Source organism: Panulirus ornatus, chromosome 12, assembly GCF_036320965.1.
Source record: "Panulirus ornatus isolate Po-2019 chromosome 12, ASM3632096v1, whole genome shotgun sequence".
Lineage (NCBI taxonomy): Eukaryota > Metazoa > Arthropoda > Malacostraca > Decapoda > Palinuridae > Panulirus > Panulirus ornatus.
The window spans coordinates 35,792,114-35,812,589 of record NC_092235.1 but is presented as its reverse complement, the minus strand read 5'-3'; the positions used below and the strand labels follow the sequence as shown (position 1 = coordinate 35,812,589).

The following is a 20,476-nucleotide window of genomic DNA, read 5'->3' as shown; positions in this document are numbered from 1 at the left end:
CTTAAGTTATGCTCCTTTCTTTGGACAGACATAAATCCAACGTGAACCCACCCATCACCTTGAATGGTTGAACACTTCCACAAAACAAAGCAAAAAAATTCCACAATGACACACATGACATACACTCATCACATCACAAACATCAAAATGTAAACAACAAATGTAACAGTTCTGTCCATTATGTATGACACACATGACATACACTTACCACATCACAAACATCAAAATACAAACAACAAACTTAACAATGTTGATAATTCTGTATGTAGCAGGATTCTCATTTCACTTTATGACTACAAATTGTGTTTTGTTCTGTTTTTACAGGGACGGGCTCAGAGGCTCTATAGTTCTGGTTATCGCACTTTGCAAGATATTGCTAATGCTGAACCCAAAGACCTTGTCAAGTGTGTAGAGCATCTGTCTTACTGCAATGCTGTACGAATGATTAGTTCTGCCAAGGTAAGAAAAAACTGTATCACTTATGTTCAGTGTTATTAGTTAACATTGTGAATATTGGTGCATTATGTTCACTGTAATTAGTTAACATTGTATCATTTCTTGATTTAGGAATTAAGCATAACCAGATAAAGTTTTTTGCCTTGAAATGTTTTAAAAGGGGCATTATATCAGTATGAAGGTAAATATTTGTCTTATACATTTTGAGCCGATATATTTACAATACATTTTCCTGAATCTTGCTATTTTGATATTGGTGAAAAATAATTTCCTTTTTCTTTAACACTTGTTTCCTGTTTCTTCCACTAGTGAGGTAATGCCAGGGACAGATGAAGAAAGGCCACATTTTGTTTACATCCATTCTCTAGCCATAATGTGAAAGATTCCATTTCATGTATATTGTCTTTCTTTCTTTCATACTTGATCACCATTTCCTGCATTAGTGAAGTAGCACCAGACACAGGTGAAGAAAGGCCGCATTTGCTCACATCCATTCTCTAGCCGTAATTTGAAAGATACTTTCTTTTCTTTCTTTTAAACTATTCGCCATTTCCCGCGTTAGCGAGGTAGCGTTAAGAACAGAGGACTGGGCCTTTGTGGAATATCCTCACCTGGCCCCCCTCTGTTCCTTCTTTTGGAAAATTAAAGAAAAAAAAACGAGAGGGGAGGATTTCCAGCCTCCCGCTCCCTCCCCTTTTAGTCGCCTTCTACGACACGCAGGGAATACATGGGAAGTATTCTTAATCCCCTATCCCCAGATACTATTTCATGTATATTTTCTCTCTTTAATGCTTGATCACTGTTTCCTGCATTAGTGAGGTAGCATCAGAAACAGGTGAAGAAAGGCCACATTTCCTCGTATCCATTCTCTAGCTGTCATGTATAATGCACCTAAACCTATCCACAGCCAGGCCCCCATGGACATTTCTGTGGTTTCTCCTTGCAGCTTCACATGCCCTGGTTCAGCCCATTGATGGCATGTTGATGCCTGTACACCACAGTGTTCCAATTCACTCTGCCCTGTGCACACCTCTCACCCTCTTTCATGCACAGGCTCCGATCACTCATTATCTCTTTCACTCCATCCTTTTGTCTCCAGTTTGGTCTCCCCTTCTCCTTGTTTCCTACCCTTCTGAAACTTATATCCTCTTTTTCAGCCTCTCCTTCCTGATTCTCTTTATATGTCCCAACCATATCAGCACACTTTTCAGCTCTCTCAACCACACTCATTTTATTACTACTCCTCTCTTTCTTACCCTTTTATTACTTACTTGATCAAACCACCTCACCCCACATATTGTTCTCAAACATTTCACTTCTATCTCATCCATCCTATTCCATACACCCTCATTCCTCGCATCCATACAACAGTGTTGGAGTTACTATATCCTGAAACATACCAATTTTTGCCCTCCTAGATAATAACCTCTCTTTCCACACATTCTTCAATGTTTGCACATCCTTTGCCCTTTCATCCCCCTTATAACCCACTTCCACTTCCACAGTTCCTTTTGCTGCCATGCCCAGTCCCAGGTATCCAAAACACTTCACTTTTTCTAACTTTTCTCCTTTCAGACTCATGCCCCAGCTCACCTGACCTTCTACCCCACTAAACCTAATAACCTTGCTTTTATTCACATTTATGCCCAACTTTTTTCCATTCACATATTTCCCTAAACTTAGTCACTTGCTTATGCAGTTTTTCAGTTAAATCTGCCACCAGTGATTTGTTATCAACAAACAACAATTGATTCACCTCCCAGGTCCCCCTCACCCCTTGCAGACTGCTGAATTGCCCCTCTCTCCATGACTTGCATTTACCTCTGTCACCACCCTATTCATAAACAAATTAAACAGCCAATGACATGAAACACTCCTGTCACAGACTAGCCTTCACTTTGAAGTACTCACTCTCCTGTCTTCCTACTCATACACACACCTTACATCCTTGATAAAAACTTCTCACTGATTCTAGCAGTTTTCCTCCCACACCATATATTCTTATTACCATCCACAAAGCATATCCTTCAGCCATATCTTGTGCTTTCTCCAGATCCATAAGTGCCACACACAGATCCTCTGTTTCTCAAATTATTTCTCTCATACTCTTTAAAGTAGATGCCTGATTCTTACATCCTGTACCACTTCTGAAACCACACTGTTCCTCCTGAGTCTCATCCAGCATACATGCCTTCACCTTGTCAGTCACTACCCTCCCATAGGGACTAGGTACTCAACAAATGTAAACTTCTGTAGTTTGAATGCTCATTCTTGTCCCAAGACCCAAGCCAAACACTCCACATCTGCCAACCTATCATCAAACACATTCAACAGTCCCTCAGAATACCTATTTCATCTCCTCCTCCCTACACCATTACCTGTTACCACCTCCCTATTTGCTCCCTTCACTGATGTTCCCTTTGGTTCTCTTGTTTTCACACACTATTAATGTCCTTCTGGAACATCTTATTCTTTGTAATGTTTACTGATACTTGCTCACCCCAACTCTCATTTGCCCTATTTTTCAACCGTTCACCTTCCTCTTGACCTCTTGTTGCTTTCTGTTATACATCTCTCAATCATTTTCACTCCTGATTACTGCCTTTATATCTCACTTTTCCAGTTCACAAATATCTTAACTTCATCATCCCACCATTCTCTTCCCTTTCTAACTTGCCCACCTCCAACCTTATGTAGGCCATGCACTTCTCTCACACGCACCAGCACTACTTTCCTAAATATCTATTCCTTACCCACTCGCCTCATTTTGTGTACTCTCACCTTCTGCCATTCTTCACTCAATCTCTCCAGGCATTTTTTCACTTAAAGTCTCTTTTCCATGCTCACTTTCTTCACCACTCCTTTTTCCCCCATAACTTTTCCTCTTTCCAAAAAACCCTGCAAATCATCACCCTCTCCTCCACAAGATAATGATCAGACATCCCACCAGCTTTCCCTTTCACTGCATTCACATCCAGAAGTCTCTTTTTTTGCATGCTTATCAGTTAGTATGTAATCAAATTATGCCCACTGACAGTGTTTCCTACTCATATTTGAATACTTTTTATATCCTGCTTTTTAAACCAGGTATTCTCAGTCACCAGTTATATCCCCCAGTTATATCCTCAACTGCCGCATTATTCACATTCTTATATAAATCATCCATCCCTAATACCCAGTCTTTTGCATCAAAGCTGCTGACACACTCACTCAGTTACTCCCAAAGCACCTGCCTTGCATGATTTTCCTTTTAATGGCCAAATGCATAAGCACTAATAATCACCCATCTTTTGCAATTAATTTTTATTTTTATCCACATCAGGCTGGGGCTCACTTCTTTACCCTCTTTCACACACTCCTACATCTCCTTTAGGAGTATTGCTACCCCTTCCATAGCTCTTCCTCTCGTACCAACCCCAGCTTTACACCTAAGACTTTTCCAAATCATTTTCTCCCTTACCCATGAGTTTGTTTTGCTCAGAGCCAGAACATCCAGGTTCCTTTCACAAATGATCCTTCTCGTCTTGGTTACATCTACACATTGAGACACCGCAGCCTGAGCCTTCAAGGAGTGTGGGCACTCCCTACTTGGCTTCTTCTTCTGTTCCATCTTTTAGAAATTGAAAATCATGAATTGAGTGTTTCCAGACTTCTGCTCTCACTCCCTTTAGTTTCCTTCTACATCTTGCAAGGAATACAGAGGTAGAATTCTTTCTCCCTACCCCAAGGATAATGAATGCTGATTTGATATTTGATATCCATATACCACTTAGTTAGCCACGAAAAATTTCTGTTTTCACTTGATGGTGTCTTTTTTCTATAATTTCATAACAATCCTTACAACTGTATTATATTAACTGTCATTTATTACTATTTCCATCTGTCCTTCTCACTGCATTATACATGTATGTTTGCCTGAAGAAAGCTCTTCAAGTGGCACATCTGCCATATGTTTGTGATATAGATGGACATGATTTTTTTTCCTGGAAAAGTTGGTTTTAACTAACATATGATAATTTCTTTGGGGTATGGGAGAAATGCCTAGGACCTAATTTTAATGAGATCTCTCTGTAAAGAGACATGATTAAGACAAAAGATCATTTTTTTCAAGGCAGTGAAGGTTATTGATGATGAATACCTCTGCTTATGTTTTATACCCAGTATCCCTTTATGGGAATATCACTATGGGCATCACACAGAGAAGCAATACTGAAGTTTTGTCTGTGCTGGACTAGTAATAGACTGTCATGGATTGAGTATTTTTTGTCAGTTGGATGGCAACAGTTTAAGCAAAAAGGGTCTCATGGGGATTTTTGCTTGTAAGCTTGCTGTAATTGGTAGTGACCAGTAGTTTTATGTTTCCTTAGATAGTGGAGGTCTGGAGGGGCTTTGTTTAGAACATTGTTGGGGGTGAATGTATAGTAAATTACCTTGATGTAATTAACTTTTTGCACATTACGGGAAGAGGGTTTAAACTCTTTGGAGCCTTGTATCTGTATTGTTTGTATCAGCAAGAAGATTTTTTTTAAGTATTTGTAAGTTACTGGCAGCATTTGTCTTGTTGCTTACCACTGCACTACGCTTATACTAAACCAGCATTTCTTTACATCCTTCTTAACCATCCTCTCTCTCTCTCTCTCTCTCTCTCTCTCTCTCTCTCTCTCTCTCTCTCTCTCTCTCTCTCTCTCTCTCTCTCTCTCTCTCTCTCTCTCTCTCTCTCTCTCTCTCTCTCTCTCTCTCTCTCTCTCTCTCTCTCTCTCTCTCTCTCTCTCTCTCTCTCTCTCTCTCTCTCTCTCTCTCTCTCTCTCTCTCTCTCTCTCTCTCTCTCTCTCTCTCTCTCTCTCTCTCTCTCTCTCTCTCTCTCTCTCTCTCTCTCTCTCTCTCTCTCTCTCTCTCTCTCTCTCTCTCTCTCTCTCTCTCTCTCTCTCTCTCTCTCTCTCTCTCTCTCTCTCTCTCTCTCTCTCTCTCTCTCTCTCTCTCTCTCTCTCTCTCTCTCTCTCTCTCTCTCTCTCTCTCTCTCTCTCTCTCTCTCTCTCTCTCTCTCTCTCTCTCTCTCTCTCTCTCTCTCTCTCTCTCTCTCTCTCTCTCTCTCTCTCTCTCTCTCTCTCTCTCTCTCTCTCTCTCTCTCTCTCTCTCTCTCTCTCTCTCTCTCTCTCTCTCTCTCTCTCTCTCTCTCTCTCTCTCTCTCTCTCTCTCTCTCTCTCTCTCTCTCTCTCTCTCTCTCTCTCTCTCTCTCTCTCTCTCTCTCTCTCTCTCTCTCTCTCTCTCTCTCTCTCTCTCTCTCTCTCTCTCTCTCTCTCTCTCTCTCTCTCTCTCTCTCTCTCTCTCTCTCTCTCTCTCTCTCTCTCTCTCTCTCTCTCTCTCTCTCTCTCTCTCTCTCTCTCTCTCTCTCTCTCTCTCTCTCTCTCTCTCTCTCTCTCTCTCTCTCTCTCTCTCTCTGATAATGACCATTGGTAACTATGGTACTTCACCTTTTAAAGAGCTGTTGATTCTCAGTATCTGAGTTTTGTTATATGATTAGTAAGCCGTTCTTTCTCTGTCACTTCAACGTTCTTGGGCCTTTAATAAACTGAGGTGTACTGTTGTATATGTGATAATGAAGGATATTTTGGCCAAAAATCTTGAGTTTACTCTCCCTTAAGATCACTAGTTACCCAAGTGTGTATGATAGTTCCATGGTTCTTAAATGATCATTCATGTGTTGGAAGGTTTTTTTTAGCTCGTTCATATGTCGGACTTTTGTTACTTGGGGACTCCCAGTTTTTTAATGTAATTTTCATACTTGGTGGCAGACAGGTTAATTCTTTCACAATTCTCTTGGTAGGAACCTCTGGTGACAAGTTAGGAATAGTGTCATGCTTATATCTCTTTCACACATTGATTTCTGTAGCATATTTCTTACTAAGTGGTATTCATATTGAAATTTTTTTTTTTGCTGTGTGTCCCATCCTTATTGTCTTGCAATTGTTTGGAGTGAATTTCATCATCCAGTTATCAGACCAACTTTGAAGTTTGTCTAGGTCCCCCTGTATGCTGAAGCTGTCATTTTCATTCATAATTTCTCATAACCTTGCCATTATCTACAAACATTTTTTCATACAGGGCAAGTCCTAGCAAGTCATTTATGTGCATCATAGATATAAGTCAGTCCTTTGGAACTACACTTGTAATTTCAGCCCATTTTAGGACTGTGCCTCATACTTGCATCCTTTTTTCCCTTGCAAAAAGATAACCTTTATCCCATCAAAGGAGTTAACCCCTTGTTCATACATGGGAGCACACAGTTAACCCATTCATCTCTCAGGTCTAAGACTGAGCTCACTCTGTCATAGAAGTCTAATATGGTTGAGATGCAGGACCTTTCTCTGGAGCCATGTTGTCTCCCAGTTAAGAACTTTCTCCATCTGCCTTTCTATATCTCTGATGACTGTTCCCTCCATGAACTTCCATCAAGGGGGGGTTACCATTGCAAAAGAGTCTTAAGTTTTCCCTGTCCTTATATTCCTCCCTTGCATACACCATTCAGTGCATTCTTGCATCATTTCTGTCCTTCCAGAATTCTTCCACTCTATTTCCCTATGTCACAGGTAGTCTTACTCTCCCACCAATGCCTTGTATTGTACCATCATACACTGTCCTTGTAAGCTATCTTCCTTACATTCCTTACACATGCCCAAACCTCCTCAAAGTATTATATTTCACCCACTCTACTACTCCACATTTTATTCCCTTTGCATTCCCTGCCATACATCTCTCATACACTCCATTTTTGTCTTCATTCCATCTAGTCATATCACATGCTTCTCTCAAATAGTTCATTTCCACAGTCTAGATTCTTGACCTCTGTGACTCATTCTATGTCAGTGTTTCAGCTGCATAGGTCAGGGTTGGGAGGATTGTGCTGTCTCTGAATCCTTTCTTCACTTCCATACATACACCTGTACCTTCCTTATTTTATGAAAGGACCCAGTGGCTCTTCTACCCTGTACTGCTCTCTCCCTTATTTCTCCTTCCATATCACCAAACTTACCCAAGATAGCTCCTGTGTAATTGAATTTTGTCACCTATTCCAATCTTTTCCCCCCATTACTGTAACAGTTTAGTATACTTTCTTCTTTCATTCTGTATGGTTTTACAAAATTTATACTTTCACTGTTTTTCCTTTTAAACATCATTACTTTACTTTTTACTTGCATTTACCTTTAACTGCCTATGTTTACATACATCATAAAATGCACTTACAACCTTCAGGTACCCCTCTTCACTCTTAGCAAACAACACAGTATGATCCACAAACAGGCTTGCCACTAGCTACCATATCTCTTGCCATATATAATTCTTTGTTATATCAATCATTACTTAGCTTGATAGTGCTATATTCCCAATTTTTAGACAAATTCTTTTAAATTTGTATCACTTTATATCACTTTCTCTGTTGGACCTTGATAAGGTGTCACTGATATATTCTTGATTGTTCTGTAATAATTGGCTCAAATTTAAGTTTAATTTCATTAAATGGACTTCTGCCATTTCTATATCACGTCTAAGTCATTTTACATCTATTGATCAGTTCTTACCCACTCATTCTGCTTACTTTGGTGTCATCAGCAAAGTTTCTTACTGTGCTTTTTTTTCCAGATATCCTTAATATTCCCCTTTTAGAAAGTTAAAATACAAGAAGGGGAGGGTTTCTAGACTCATGCTCCTGTCCCATTCAGTTGCCTTCTACAATACGCAGGGAATGCATGGGAAGTATTCTTTCTCCCCTATTGCCAGGGATAGAGGATGTGTGGATCAGATGTTTGCTTTGAAAAATGTGTGAGAAATACTTAGAAAAACAGATGGGTTTGTATGTAGCATTAATGGATCTGGAGAAGGCATATGACAGAGTTGATAGAGATGCTCTGTGGAAGGTAGTAAGAGTATATGGTGTGGGAGGTAAGTTGCTTGAACCAGTGAAAATTTTTTTTTGAGGATTTAAGGCATGTGTACGAGTAAGAAGAGAGGAAAGTGATTGGTTCCCAGTGAATTTCGGTTTGCGGCAGGGGTGCGTGATGCCTACATGGTTGTTTAATTTGCTTATGGATGGGGTTGTTAGGGAGGTGAATGCAAGAGTTTTGGAGAGAGGGGCAAGAATGCAGTCGGTTGTGGATGAGAGGACTTGGGAAGTGAGCCACTCGTTCTTCGCTGATGATACAGCGCTGGCGGCTGATTCGAGTGAGAAACTGCAGAAGCTGGTTAACGAGTTTCGTAAAGTGTGTGACAGAAGAAAGCTGAGAGTAAATGTGGATGAAAGCAAGGTTATTAGGTTCAGTAGGGTTGAGGGACAAGTAAATTGGGAGGTAAGTTTGAATGGAGAAAAACTGGAGGAAGTGAAGTGTTTTAGATATCTGGGAGTGGATTTGGCAGCGGATGGAACCATGGAAGCGTAAGTGAGTTACAGGGAGGGGGGGAGGGGGCGAGGTTTCTGGGAGCGTTGAAAAATATGCGGAAGGTGAGAATGTTATCTCGGAGAGCAAAAATGGGTATGTTTGAAGGAATAGTGGTTCTATGTTGTATGGTTGAGGCATGGGCTATAGATAGAGTTGTGCGCAGGAGGGTGGATGTGCTTCAAATGAGATGTTTGAGGACAATATGTGGTGTGAGGTGGTTTGATCGAGTAAGTAATGTAAGGGTAAGAGAGATGTATGGAAATAAAAAGAGCGTGGTTGAGAGAGCAGAAGAGGGTGTTTTGAAATGGTTTGGGCACATGGAGAGAATGAGTGAGGAAAGATTGACCAAGAGGATATATGTGTCGGAGGTGGAGGGAACGAGGAGAAGTGGGAGACCAAATTGGAGGTGGAAAGATGGAGTGAAAAAGATTTTGAGTGATCGGGGCCTGAACATGCAGGAGAGTGAAAGGCGGGCAAGGAATAGAGTGAATTGGATCAATGTGGTATACCAGGGTCGACGTGCTGTCAATGGAGTGAATCAGGGCATGTGAAGCGTCTGGGGTAAACCATGGAAAGTTCTATGGGGCCTGGATGTGGAAAGGGAGCTGTGGTTTCGGTCATTATTGCATGACAGCTAGAGACTGAGTGTGAACGAATGGGGCCTTTGTTGTCTTTTCCTAGCACTACCTCGCACACATGAGGGGGGAGGGGGATGTTATTCCATGTGTGGCGAGGTGGCGATGGGAACAAATAAAGGCAGACAGTATGAATTATGTACATGTGTATATATGTATATGTCCGTGTGTGTATATATATGTGTACATTGAGATGTATAGGTATGTATATTTGCGTGTGTGGATGTGTATGTATATACATGTGTATGTGGGTGGGTTGGGCCATTCTTTCTTCTGTTTCCTTGCGCTACCTCGCTAACGTGGGAGACAGCGACAAAGCAAAATAAAAAAAATAATTGAATATATGAAAAATGTATGAAATAATTTAGAAAACTGAAACTTCTAGCTGGAAATGAAATGAAAAATGAATGTCACATAATGGTTCAACCTCTGGCTATGGAAAAGGGAAATGTATAATTTATTTACACAAACGTCAATAGTAGTTTTCATCAATTTAACCACTGTATCATACTGCCTGGTCCACTTCTCTTATCATGAAACTGGAATATTGGCTTATGATGTTTCTCAATTGTCTTCATTACACAAAGTACAACCATATCTTGGATACATGAGGGTAGGTAGTTGGTCATCCGCCATAATAAAGCCTTGACAGACCAAAAGTTTATCTGGACCTCAACTTTTCCAGTACATTCATGAAAAACACCTTTTTGCTTTTCATCTCTATCACTTTGAAAAACTGCTCCCTTTGTTTACATTTCAATAAAAGAATAGCTTCAATGTCTAAGCTACATTCTTTTCCAATTTTACTATATATATATATATATATATATATGTATATTTTTTTTTATTATTATTATTATTTTGCTTTGTCGCTGTCTCCCGCGTTTGAGAGGTAGCGCAAGGAAACAGACGAAAAAAAATGGCCCAACCCACCCCCATACACAATATACACACACACACACACGCCCACACATGCAAATATACATACCTATACATCTCAATGTACACATATATATACACACACAGACACATACATATATACCCATGCACACAATTCACACTGTCTGCCCCTATTCATTCCCATCACCACCTCGCCACACATGGAATACCATCCCCCTCCCCCCCCCTGTGTGCGAGGTAGCACTAGGAAAGGACAACAAAAGGTCCCATTCATTCACACTCAGTCTCCAGCTGTCACGCAATAATGCCCGAAACCACAGCTCCCTTTCCACATCCAGGCCCCACACAACTTTCCATGGTTTACCCCAGACGCTTCACATGCCCTGATTCAATCCACTGACAGCACGTCAGCCCCGGTATACCTCATCGATCCAGTTCACTCTATTCCTTGCCCGCCTTTCACCCTCCTGCATGTTCAGGCCTCGATCACTCAAAATCTTTTTCACTCCATCTTTCCACCTCCAATTTGGTCTCCCACTTCTCCTCGTTCCCTCCACCTCCGACACATATATCCTCTTGGTCAATCTTTCCTCACTTATTCTCTCCATGTGCCCAAACCATTTCAAAACACCCTCTTCTGTGAGAAACTGCAGAAGCTGGTGACTGAGTTTGGTAAAGTGTGTGAAAGAAGAAAGTTAAGAGTAAATGTGGATAAGAGCAAGGTTATTAGGTACAGGAGGGTTGAGGGTCAAGTCAATTGGGAGGTAAGTTTGAATGGAGAAAAACTGGAGGAAGTAAAGTGTTTTAGATATCTGGGAGTGGATCTGGCAGCGGATGGAACCATGGAAGCGGAAGTGAATCATAGGGTGGGGGAGGGGGCGAAAATCCTGGGAGCCTTGAAGAATGTGTGGAAGTCGAGAACATTATCTCGGAAAGCAAAAATGGGTATGTTTGAAGGAATAGTGGTTCCAACAATGTTGTATGGTTGCGAGGCTTGGGCTATGGATAGAGTTGTGCGCAGGAGGGTGGATGTGCTGGAAATGAGATGTTTGAGGACAATGTGTGGTGTGAGGTGGTTTGATCGAGTAAGTAATGTAAGGGTAAGAGAGATGTGTGGAAATAAAAAGAGCATGGTTGAGAGAGCAGAATATATATATATATATATATATTTTTTTTTTTTCATACTATTTGCCATTTCCCGCATTAGCGAGGTAGCGTTAAGAACAGAGAACTGGGCCTTAGAGGGAATATCCTCACCTGACCCCCTTCTCTGTTGCTTCTTTTGGAAAATTAAAAAAAAACAAGAAAGGGGAGGATTTCCAGCCACCCGCTCCCTCCCCTTTTAGTCGCCTTCTACGACACGCAGGGAATACGTGGGAAGTATTCTTTCTCCCCTATCCCCAGGGATAATATATATATATATATATATATATATATATATATATATATATATATATATATATATATATATATGTGCGTGTGTGGACGTGTATGCATATACATGTGTATGTGGGTGAGTTGGGCCACTTTTTCGTCTATTTCCTTGCGCTACCTCGCTGATGTGGGAAACAGCAACAAAGTATAATAAATAGATAAATTATATATATATTTTTTTTCGTACTATTCACCGTTTCTCTCATTAGTGAGGTAGCATTTAGAATAGAGGACTGAACCTTTTAGGGAATGTCCTCACAAGGCCCCCTTCTCTGTTCCTTCTTTTGGAAAATGGAAAACGAGAGGGAAGGATTTCCAGCTCCCCGCTTCCTCCTCTTTTAGTCGCCTTTTATGACACACAGGGAATACGTGGGAAGTATTCTTTCTCCTCTATCCCCAGGGATTTGTTTAATATGGTACATTATACTTTGATACTGAAGAATGTTTAATGATGTAAACTCTATTCCTATTTCATTTAATCAGACTGCTTCACACTGAGGCAAAGTCCTCTGGTATGAATATAAAGGCATTGTCATTTAGAATGTGGAATGGAACTGTCCAACTGCTGACTGGGACAGTTTACATTTCTTGTTGGAAAGAATATATAACACCCTAACCAACTAAACTTCAGATATAAACCATCCAACTCTTAATTATCTGGTAGTCAGTACTCTTACACTCTCTGGAAGTACTAGACAGACAGAGTTATATATAGAACCAGGACTTGTGAAGGGTCTGGGGTAATCCATAGAGAGTTTCGTGGGGCCTGGATGTGGAAGAGGTGGAAGTCGAGAACATTATCTCGGAAAGCAAAAATGGGTATGTTTGAAGGAATAGTGGTTCCAACAATGTTGTATGGTTGCAAGGCGTGGGCTATGGATAGAGTTGTGCGCAGGAGGGTGGATGTGCTGGAAATGAGATGTTTGAGGACAACATGTGGTGTGAGGTGGTTTGATTGAGTAAGTAATGTAAGGGTAAGAGAGATGTGTGGAAATAAAAAGAGCGTGGTTGAGAGAGCAGAAGAGGGTGTTTTGAAATGGTTTGGGCACATGGAGAGAATGAGTGAGGAAAGATTGACCAAGAGGATATATGTGTCGGAGGTGGAGGGAACGAGGAGAAGTGGGAGACCAAATTGGAGGTGGAAAGATGGAGTGAAAAAGATTTTGAGTGATCGGGGCCTGAACATGCAGGAGGGTGAAAAGCAGGCAAGGAATAGAGTGAATTGGATCGATGTGGTATACTAGGTCGATGTGCTGTCAATGGATTGAATCAGGGCATGTGAAGCGTCTGGGGTAAACCATGGAGAGTTCTGTGGGGCCTGAATGTGGAAGGGGAGCTTTGGTTTCGGGCATTATTACATGACAGCTGGAGACTGAGTGTGGACGAATGGGGCCTTTGTTGTCTTTTCCTAGCGCTACCTCACACACATGAAGGGAGAGGGGGATGTTATTCCATGTGTGGCGAGGTGGCGATGGGAATAAATAAAGGCAGACAGTATGAATTATGTACATGTGTATATATGTATATGTCCGTGTGTGTATATATATGTGTACATTGAGATGTATAGGTATGTATATTTGCGTGTGTGGATGTGTATGTATATACATGTGTATGGGGGTGGGTTGGGCCATTTCTTTTGTCTGTTTCCTTGCGCTACCTCGCAAACGCGAAAGACAGCAACAAAGCAAAATAAAATATGTAATAATTTCAGAAAAGAAGAGAGAATGTTGGGGTGAAGAGGGTGGTGAGAGTAAGTGAGCTTGGGAAGGAGACTTATGTGAGGAAGTACCAGGAGAGACTGAGTACAGAATGGAGAAAGGTGAGAACAAAGGAGGTAAGGGGAGTGGGGGAGGAATGGGATGTATTTAGGGAAGCAGTGATCGCTTGTACAAAAGATGCTTGTGCCATGAGAAGCGTGGGAGGTGGGTTGATGAGAAAGGGTAGTGAGTGGTGGGATGAAGAAGTAAGATTATTAGTGAAAGAGAAGAGAGAGGCATTTGGGCAATTTTTGCAGAGAAAAAATGCAAATGAGTGGGAGATGTATAAAAGAAAGAGGCAGGAGGTCAAGAGAAAGGTGCAAGAGGTGAAAAAGAGGGCAAATGAGAGTTGGGGTTAGAGAGTATCATTAAATTTTAGGGAGAATAAAAAGATGTTTTGGAAGGAGGTAAATAAAGTGCATAAGACAAGGGAACAAATGGGAACTCCAGTGAAGGGGGCTAATGGGGAGGTGATAACAAGTAGTGGTGATGTGAGAAGGAGATGGAGTGAGTATTTTGAAGGTTTGTTGAATGTGTTTGATGATAGAGTGGCAGATATAGGGTGTTTTGGTCGAGGTGGTGTGCAAAGTGAGAGGGTTAGGGAAAATGATTTGGTAAACAGAGAAGAGGTAGTAAAAGCTTTGCGGAAGATGAAAGCCCGCAAGGCAGCAGGTTTGGATGGTATTGCAGTGGAATTTATTAAAAAAGGGGTGACTATTGTTGACTGGTTGGTAAGGTTATTTAATGTATGTATGGTTCATGGTGAGGTGCCTGAGGATTGGTGGAATGCTTGCATAGTGCCATTGTACAAAGGCAAAGGGGATAAGAGTGAGTGCTCAAATTACATAGGTATAAGTTTGTTGAGTATTCCTGGGAAATTATATGGGAGGGTATTGATTGAGAGGGTGAAGGCATGTACAGAGCATCAGATTGGGGAAGAGCAGTGTGGTTTCAGAAGTGGTAGAGGATGTGTGGATCAGGTGTTTGCTTTGAAGAATGTATGTGAGAAATACTTAGAAAAGCAAATGGATTTGTATGTAGCATTTATGGATCTGGAGAAGGCATATGATAGAGTTGATAGAGATGCTTTGTTGAAGGTACTAAGAATACATGGTGTGTGAGGCAAGTTGTTAGAAACAGTGAAAAGTTTTTATCAAGGATGTAAGGCATGTGTACGTGTAGGAAGTGATTGGTTCTCAGTGAATGTAGGTTTGCGGCAGGGGTGTGTGATGTCTCCATGGTTGTTTAATTTGTTTATGGATGGGGTTGTTAGGGAGGTGAATGCAAGAGTTTTGGAAAGAGGGGCAAGTATGCAGTCTGTTGTGGATGAGAGAGCTTGGGAAGTGAGTCAGTTGTTGTTCGCTGATGATACAGCGCTGGCGGCTGATTCATGTGAGAAACTGCAGAAGCTGGTGACTGAGCTTGGTAATTAGGTACAATAGAGTTGAGGGTCAAGTCAATTGGGAGGTAAGTTTGAATGGAGAAAAACTGGAGGAAGTAAAGTGTTTTAGATATCTGGGAGTGGATCTGGCAGCGGATGGAACCATGGAAGCGGAAGTGAATCATAGGGTGGGGGAGGGAGCGAAAATCCTGGGAGCCTTGAAGAATGTGTGGAAGTCGAGAACATTATCTCGGAAAGCAAAAATGGCTATGTTTGAAGGAATAGTGGTTCCAACAATGTTGTATGGTTGCGAGGTGTGGGCTATGGATAGAATTGAGCGCAGGAGGGTGGATGTGCTGGAAATGAGATGTTTGAGGACAATGTGTGGTGTGAGGTGGTTTGATCGAGTAAGTAACGTAAGGGTAAGAGAGATGTGTGGAAATAAAAAGAGTGTGGTTGAGAGAGCAGAAGAGGGTGTTTTGAAATGGTTTGGGCACGTGGAGAGAATGAGTGAGGAAAGATTGACCAAGAGGATATATGTGTCGGAGGTGGAGGGAACGAGGAGAAGTGGGAGACCAAATTGGAGGTGGAAAGATGGAGTGAAAAAGATTTTGAGTGATCGGGGCCTGAACATGCAGGAGGGTGAAAGGCGGGCAAGGAATAGAGTGAATTGGATCGATGTGGTATACCGGGGTTGACTTGCTGTCAGTGGATTGAATCAGGACATGTGAAGCGTCTGGGGTAAACCATGAAAAGTTCTGTGGGGCCTGGATGTGGAAAGGGAGCTGTGATTTCGGGCATTATTGCATGACAGCTAGAGACTGAGTGTGAACAAATGGGGCCTTTGTTGTCTTTTCCTAGCGCTACCTCGCACACATGAGGGGGAGGGGGATGGTATTCCATGTGTGGTGAGGTGGCGATGGGAATGAATAAAGGCAGACAGTGTGAATTGTGTGCATGGGTATATATGTATGTGTCTGTGTGTGTATATATATATGTGTACATTGAGATGTATAGGTATGTATATTTGCATGTGTGGACGTGTATGTATATACATGTGTATGGGGGTGGGTTGGGCCATTACTTTCATCTGTTTCCTTGCGCTACCTCGCAAATGCGGGAGACAGCAACAAAGCAAAATAAAATAAAAGAAAATAGAATATATATATCTGTTTATTTATCAATTACACTTAATTACCATCTCCTGTGTTAGCGAGGTAGTGCAAGGAAACAGACCAAAAAATGGCCAAACCCACCCACATACATATGTATATACATAAACACCCACACATGCACATATGCATACCTATACATTTCACTGTATACCTACATATACATACACAGACATATACATATGTACACATGTATATATTCGTACCTGCTGCCTCCATCCATTCCCATCGCCACCCTGCCAGACATGAAATAGCAACCCCCCTCGAGCAAGGTAGCACCAAGAAAAGACAAACAAGGCCACATTAGTTCACACTCAGTCTCTAGCTGTCATGTGTAATGCACCAAAACCACAGCTACCTTTCCACATCCAGGCCCCACAGACCTTTCCATACCTCACCCCAGACGCTTCACATGCTCTGGTTCAATCCATTGACAGCACGTCCACCGCGGTATAACACATTGTTCCAATTCACTCTATTCCTTGCACGCATTTCACCCTCCTGTATGCTCAGGGCCCAATTGCTCAAAATCTTTTTTCACTCCATCCTTCCACCTCCAATTTGGTCTCCTACTTCTATTCATTCCCTCCACCTCTGAAACATATATCCTCTTTGTCAATCTTTCCTCGCTCGTTCTCTCCATATGAACAAACCATTTCAATACACCCCTCTTCTGCTCTCTCAACCACACTCTTTTTATTACCACACATCTCTCTTAACCTTTCATTACTTACTCAATCAAACCACCTCACACCACATATCTATCACCCATGCCTCACAACCATACAACGTTGCTAGAACCACTATTCCTTTAAAAATACCCATTTTTGCTCTCCAAGATAACACTCTCACCTGCACATTCTTCAATGCTCCCAGAACCTACGCCCCAACCTTACCCTCACTTCCGCTTCCATGGTTCCATCCACTGGTAAGTCCACTACCAGATATCTAAAACACTTCACTTCCACCAGTTTTTCTCCACTCAAACATACCTCCCAATTAACTTGTCCCTCAACCCTACTGAACCTTATAACCTTGCCCTTATATATATAAAAAGTTATTCACACCGAATATATTATATTATACTTAGTCGCTGTCTCCCATGTCAGCAAGGTAGCACAAGGAAACAGACGAAAGAATGGCCTAACCCACCCACATACACATGTATATACATAAACACCCACACACGCACATAGACATACCTATACATTTCAACATATACATACACAGACAAATATATACACACATGTACAAATCCATACTTGCTCTCTTCTTCCATTCCTGTCTCCACCCCACCACACATGAAAAACAGCACCCCCCCTACCCCCTGCATGCATGAGGTAGTGCTAGGAAAAGACAACAAAGGCCACATTCATTCACACTCAGTCTCTAGCTGTAATGTGTAATGCAGCGAAACCACAGCTCCCTTTCCACATCCAGGCCCCACAAAACTTTCCATGGTGTACCCCAGATGCTTCACATGCCCTGGTTCAATCCATTGACAGCATGCCAACCCTGGTACACCACATTGTTCCAGTTCACTCTATCCCTTGCATGTCTTTGAAACTCCTGTATCTTCAGGCCCCAATCGCTCAAAATCTTTTTCACTCCATCCTTCCTCTTGTTCTCACTTCTCATTCCCTCCACCTCTGATGCATATATCCTCTATGTCAATCTTTCCTCACTCATTCTCTCCATGTGACCAAACCATTTCAATACACCCTTTTCTGCTCTCAACCACACTCATTACCACACATCTCTCTTACCCTTTCATTACTTACTCGATTAAACCACCTCACACTACATATTGTCCTCAAACATTTCATTTCCAACACATCCACTCTACTCCACAGAGCCCTATCTATAGCCCATGCCTCGCAACCATATAACATTGTTGGAACCACTATTCTTTCAAACATACCCATTTTTGCTCTTCGAGATAACGTTCTCGCCTTCCGCACATTTTTCAATGCTCCCAGAACATTCGTCCCCTCCCCAACCCTGTGACTCACTTCTGCTTCCATGGTTCCATCCGCTGCCACTTCCACTCCTAGATATCTAAAACACTTCACTTCCTCCAGTTTTTCTCCACTCAAACTTACCTCCCAATTGACTTGGCCCTCATCCCTACTGTACCTAATAACCTTGCTCTTATTCACATTTACTCTCAACTTTCTTCTTTCACACACTTTACCAAACTCAGTCACCAGCTTCTGCAGTTTCTGACCCGAATCAGCCACCAGCGCTGTATCATCAACAAACAACTGACTCACTTTCCAAGCCTTCTCATCCACAACAGACTGCATATTTACCCCTCTCTCCAAAACTCTTTCATTCACCTCCCTAACAGCTCCATCCATAAACAAATTAAGCAACCATGGAGACATTACGCACCCCTGCCGCAAACTGACATTCACCGAGAACCAATCACTTTCCTCTCTTCCTACTCAATACACATACCTTACATCCTCAATAAAAACTTTTCACTGCTTCCAGCAACTTGCCTCCCACACCATATATTCTTAATACCTTCCGCAGAGTACCTCTATCAACTCTTATCATATGACTTCTCCAGATCCATAAATGCTACATACAAATCCATTTGCTTCTCTAAGTATTTCTCACATACATTCTTCAAAGCAAATAAATGATCCAAACATCCTCTACCACTTCTGAAACCACACTGTTCTTCCCCAGTCTGATTCTCTGTACATGCTTTCATACTCTCAATCAATACCCTTCCATATAATTTCTAAGGAATACTTAACAAACTTATACCTCTGTAATTTGAGCACTCACCTTCTTCCCCTTTGCCTTTGTACAGTGGCACTATACATGTATTCTGCCAATCCTCAGGCACCTTACCATGAGTCATATATAAATCAAATATCCTTACCAACCAGTCAACAACACAGTCACCCCCTTTTTTAATAAATTCCACTGCAATACCATCCAAACCCACTGCCTTGCCGGCTTTCATCTTCCGCAAAGCTTTTACTACCACCTCTTTGTTTACCAAATCATTCTCCCTAACCCTCTCACTTCGCACACCACCTCGACCAAAACACCGTATATCTGCCATTCTATCATCTAACACATTCAACAAACCTTCAAAATACTCACTCTATCTCCTTCTCACATCACCATTACTTGTTATTACCTCCCCATTAGCCCCCTTCACCAATGTTATCATTTGTTCTCTTGTCTTACGCACTTTCTTTACCTCCCTCCAAAACATCTTTTTATTCTCCCTAAAATTTAATGGTACTCTCTCACCCCAACTCTCATTTGCCCTCTTTTTCACCTCTTACTTCCTTCATCCATTCCCATTGCCACCCCGCCACACATGAAATAGCATCCCTGCCCCCAGGAGGTGGTGCTAGGGAAAGACAAAAGGCCACATTCATTCACATTTAGTCTCTAGATGTCATGTGTAATGCACTGAAACCACAGCTCACTTTCCACATCAACACCCCACAAAACTTTCCATGGTTTACCTCAGACACTTCACATGCCCTGGTTCAATCCATTGACAGCATGTCGACCCCGATATACCACATCGTTCCAATGCACTCTATTCCTTGCACGCATTTCACCCTCCTGTATGTTCAGGCCCCAATGGCTCAAAATCTTTTTCACTCCATCCATCCACCTCTAATACATATACATACACAAACATAGATATATACACATGTACATATTCACACTTGCTTCCTTCATTAATCCCTGTTGCCACCCCACCGCATAGTAAATAGCACCCCCCTCCCCCCTGCAATCATAAGAGGTAGTGCGAGAAAAAGACAAAAAAATGCCACATTCGTTCACACACAGTCTCTAACTGTCATGTACATTGCACCAAAACCACAGATCATCTAAAACACTTTACTTCCTCCAGTTTTTCTCCATTCAAACTTACCTCCCAATTGACTTGACCCTCAACCCTACTTTACATAATAACCTTGCTCTTATTCACATTTACTCTTAACTTTCTTCTTTCACACACTTTACCAAACTCAGTCACCAGCTTCTGCAGTTTCTTACATGAATCAGCCACCAGCACTGTATCATCAGCGAACAACAACTGACTCACTTCCCAAGCTCTCTCATCCACAACAGACTTCATACTTGCCCCTCTTTCCAAAACTCTTGCATTCACCTCCCTAACAACCCCATCCATAAACAAATTAAACGACCATGGAAACATCACACACCTCTGCTGCAAACCTACATTCACTGAGAACCAATCACATTCCTATCTTCCTACACATACACATGCCTTACATCCTCTATAAAAACTTTTCACCGCTTC

General features: G+C 41.7%; 1 protein-coding gene across 2 annotated transcripts in view; it reads left to right on the top strand.

Moving 5' to 3' along the window:
• LOC139752011 (helicase POLQ-like) overlaps positions 1-513 on the top strand; it is a 275,342-nt gene extending 274,829 nt beyond the window's left edge. For both annotated transcript variants that reach the window (XM_071667792.1, XM_071667791.1), the window contains one exon: positions 325-513. In XM_071667792.1, coding sequence (XP_071523893.1) covers positions 325-498 — 174 coding nt within the window. In that variant the 3' untranslated portion in view covers positions 499-513. The remainder of the gene's footprint in view (positions 1-324) is intronic.
• The last annotated feature ends 19,963 nt before the right edge of the window (positions 514-20,476 follow it).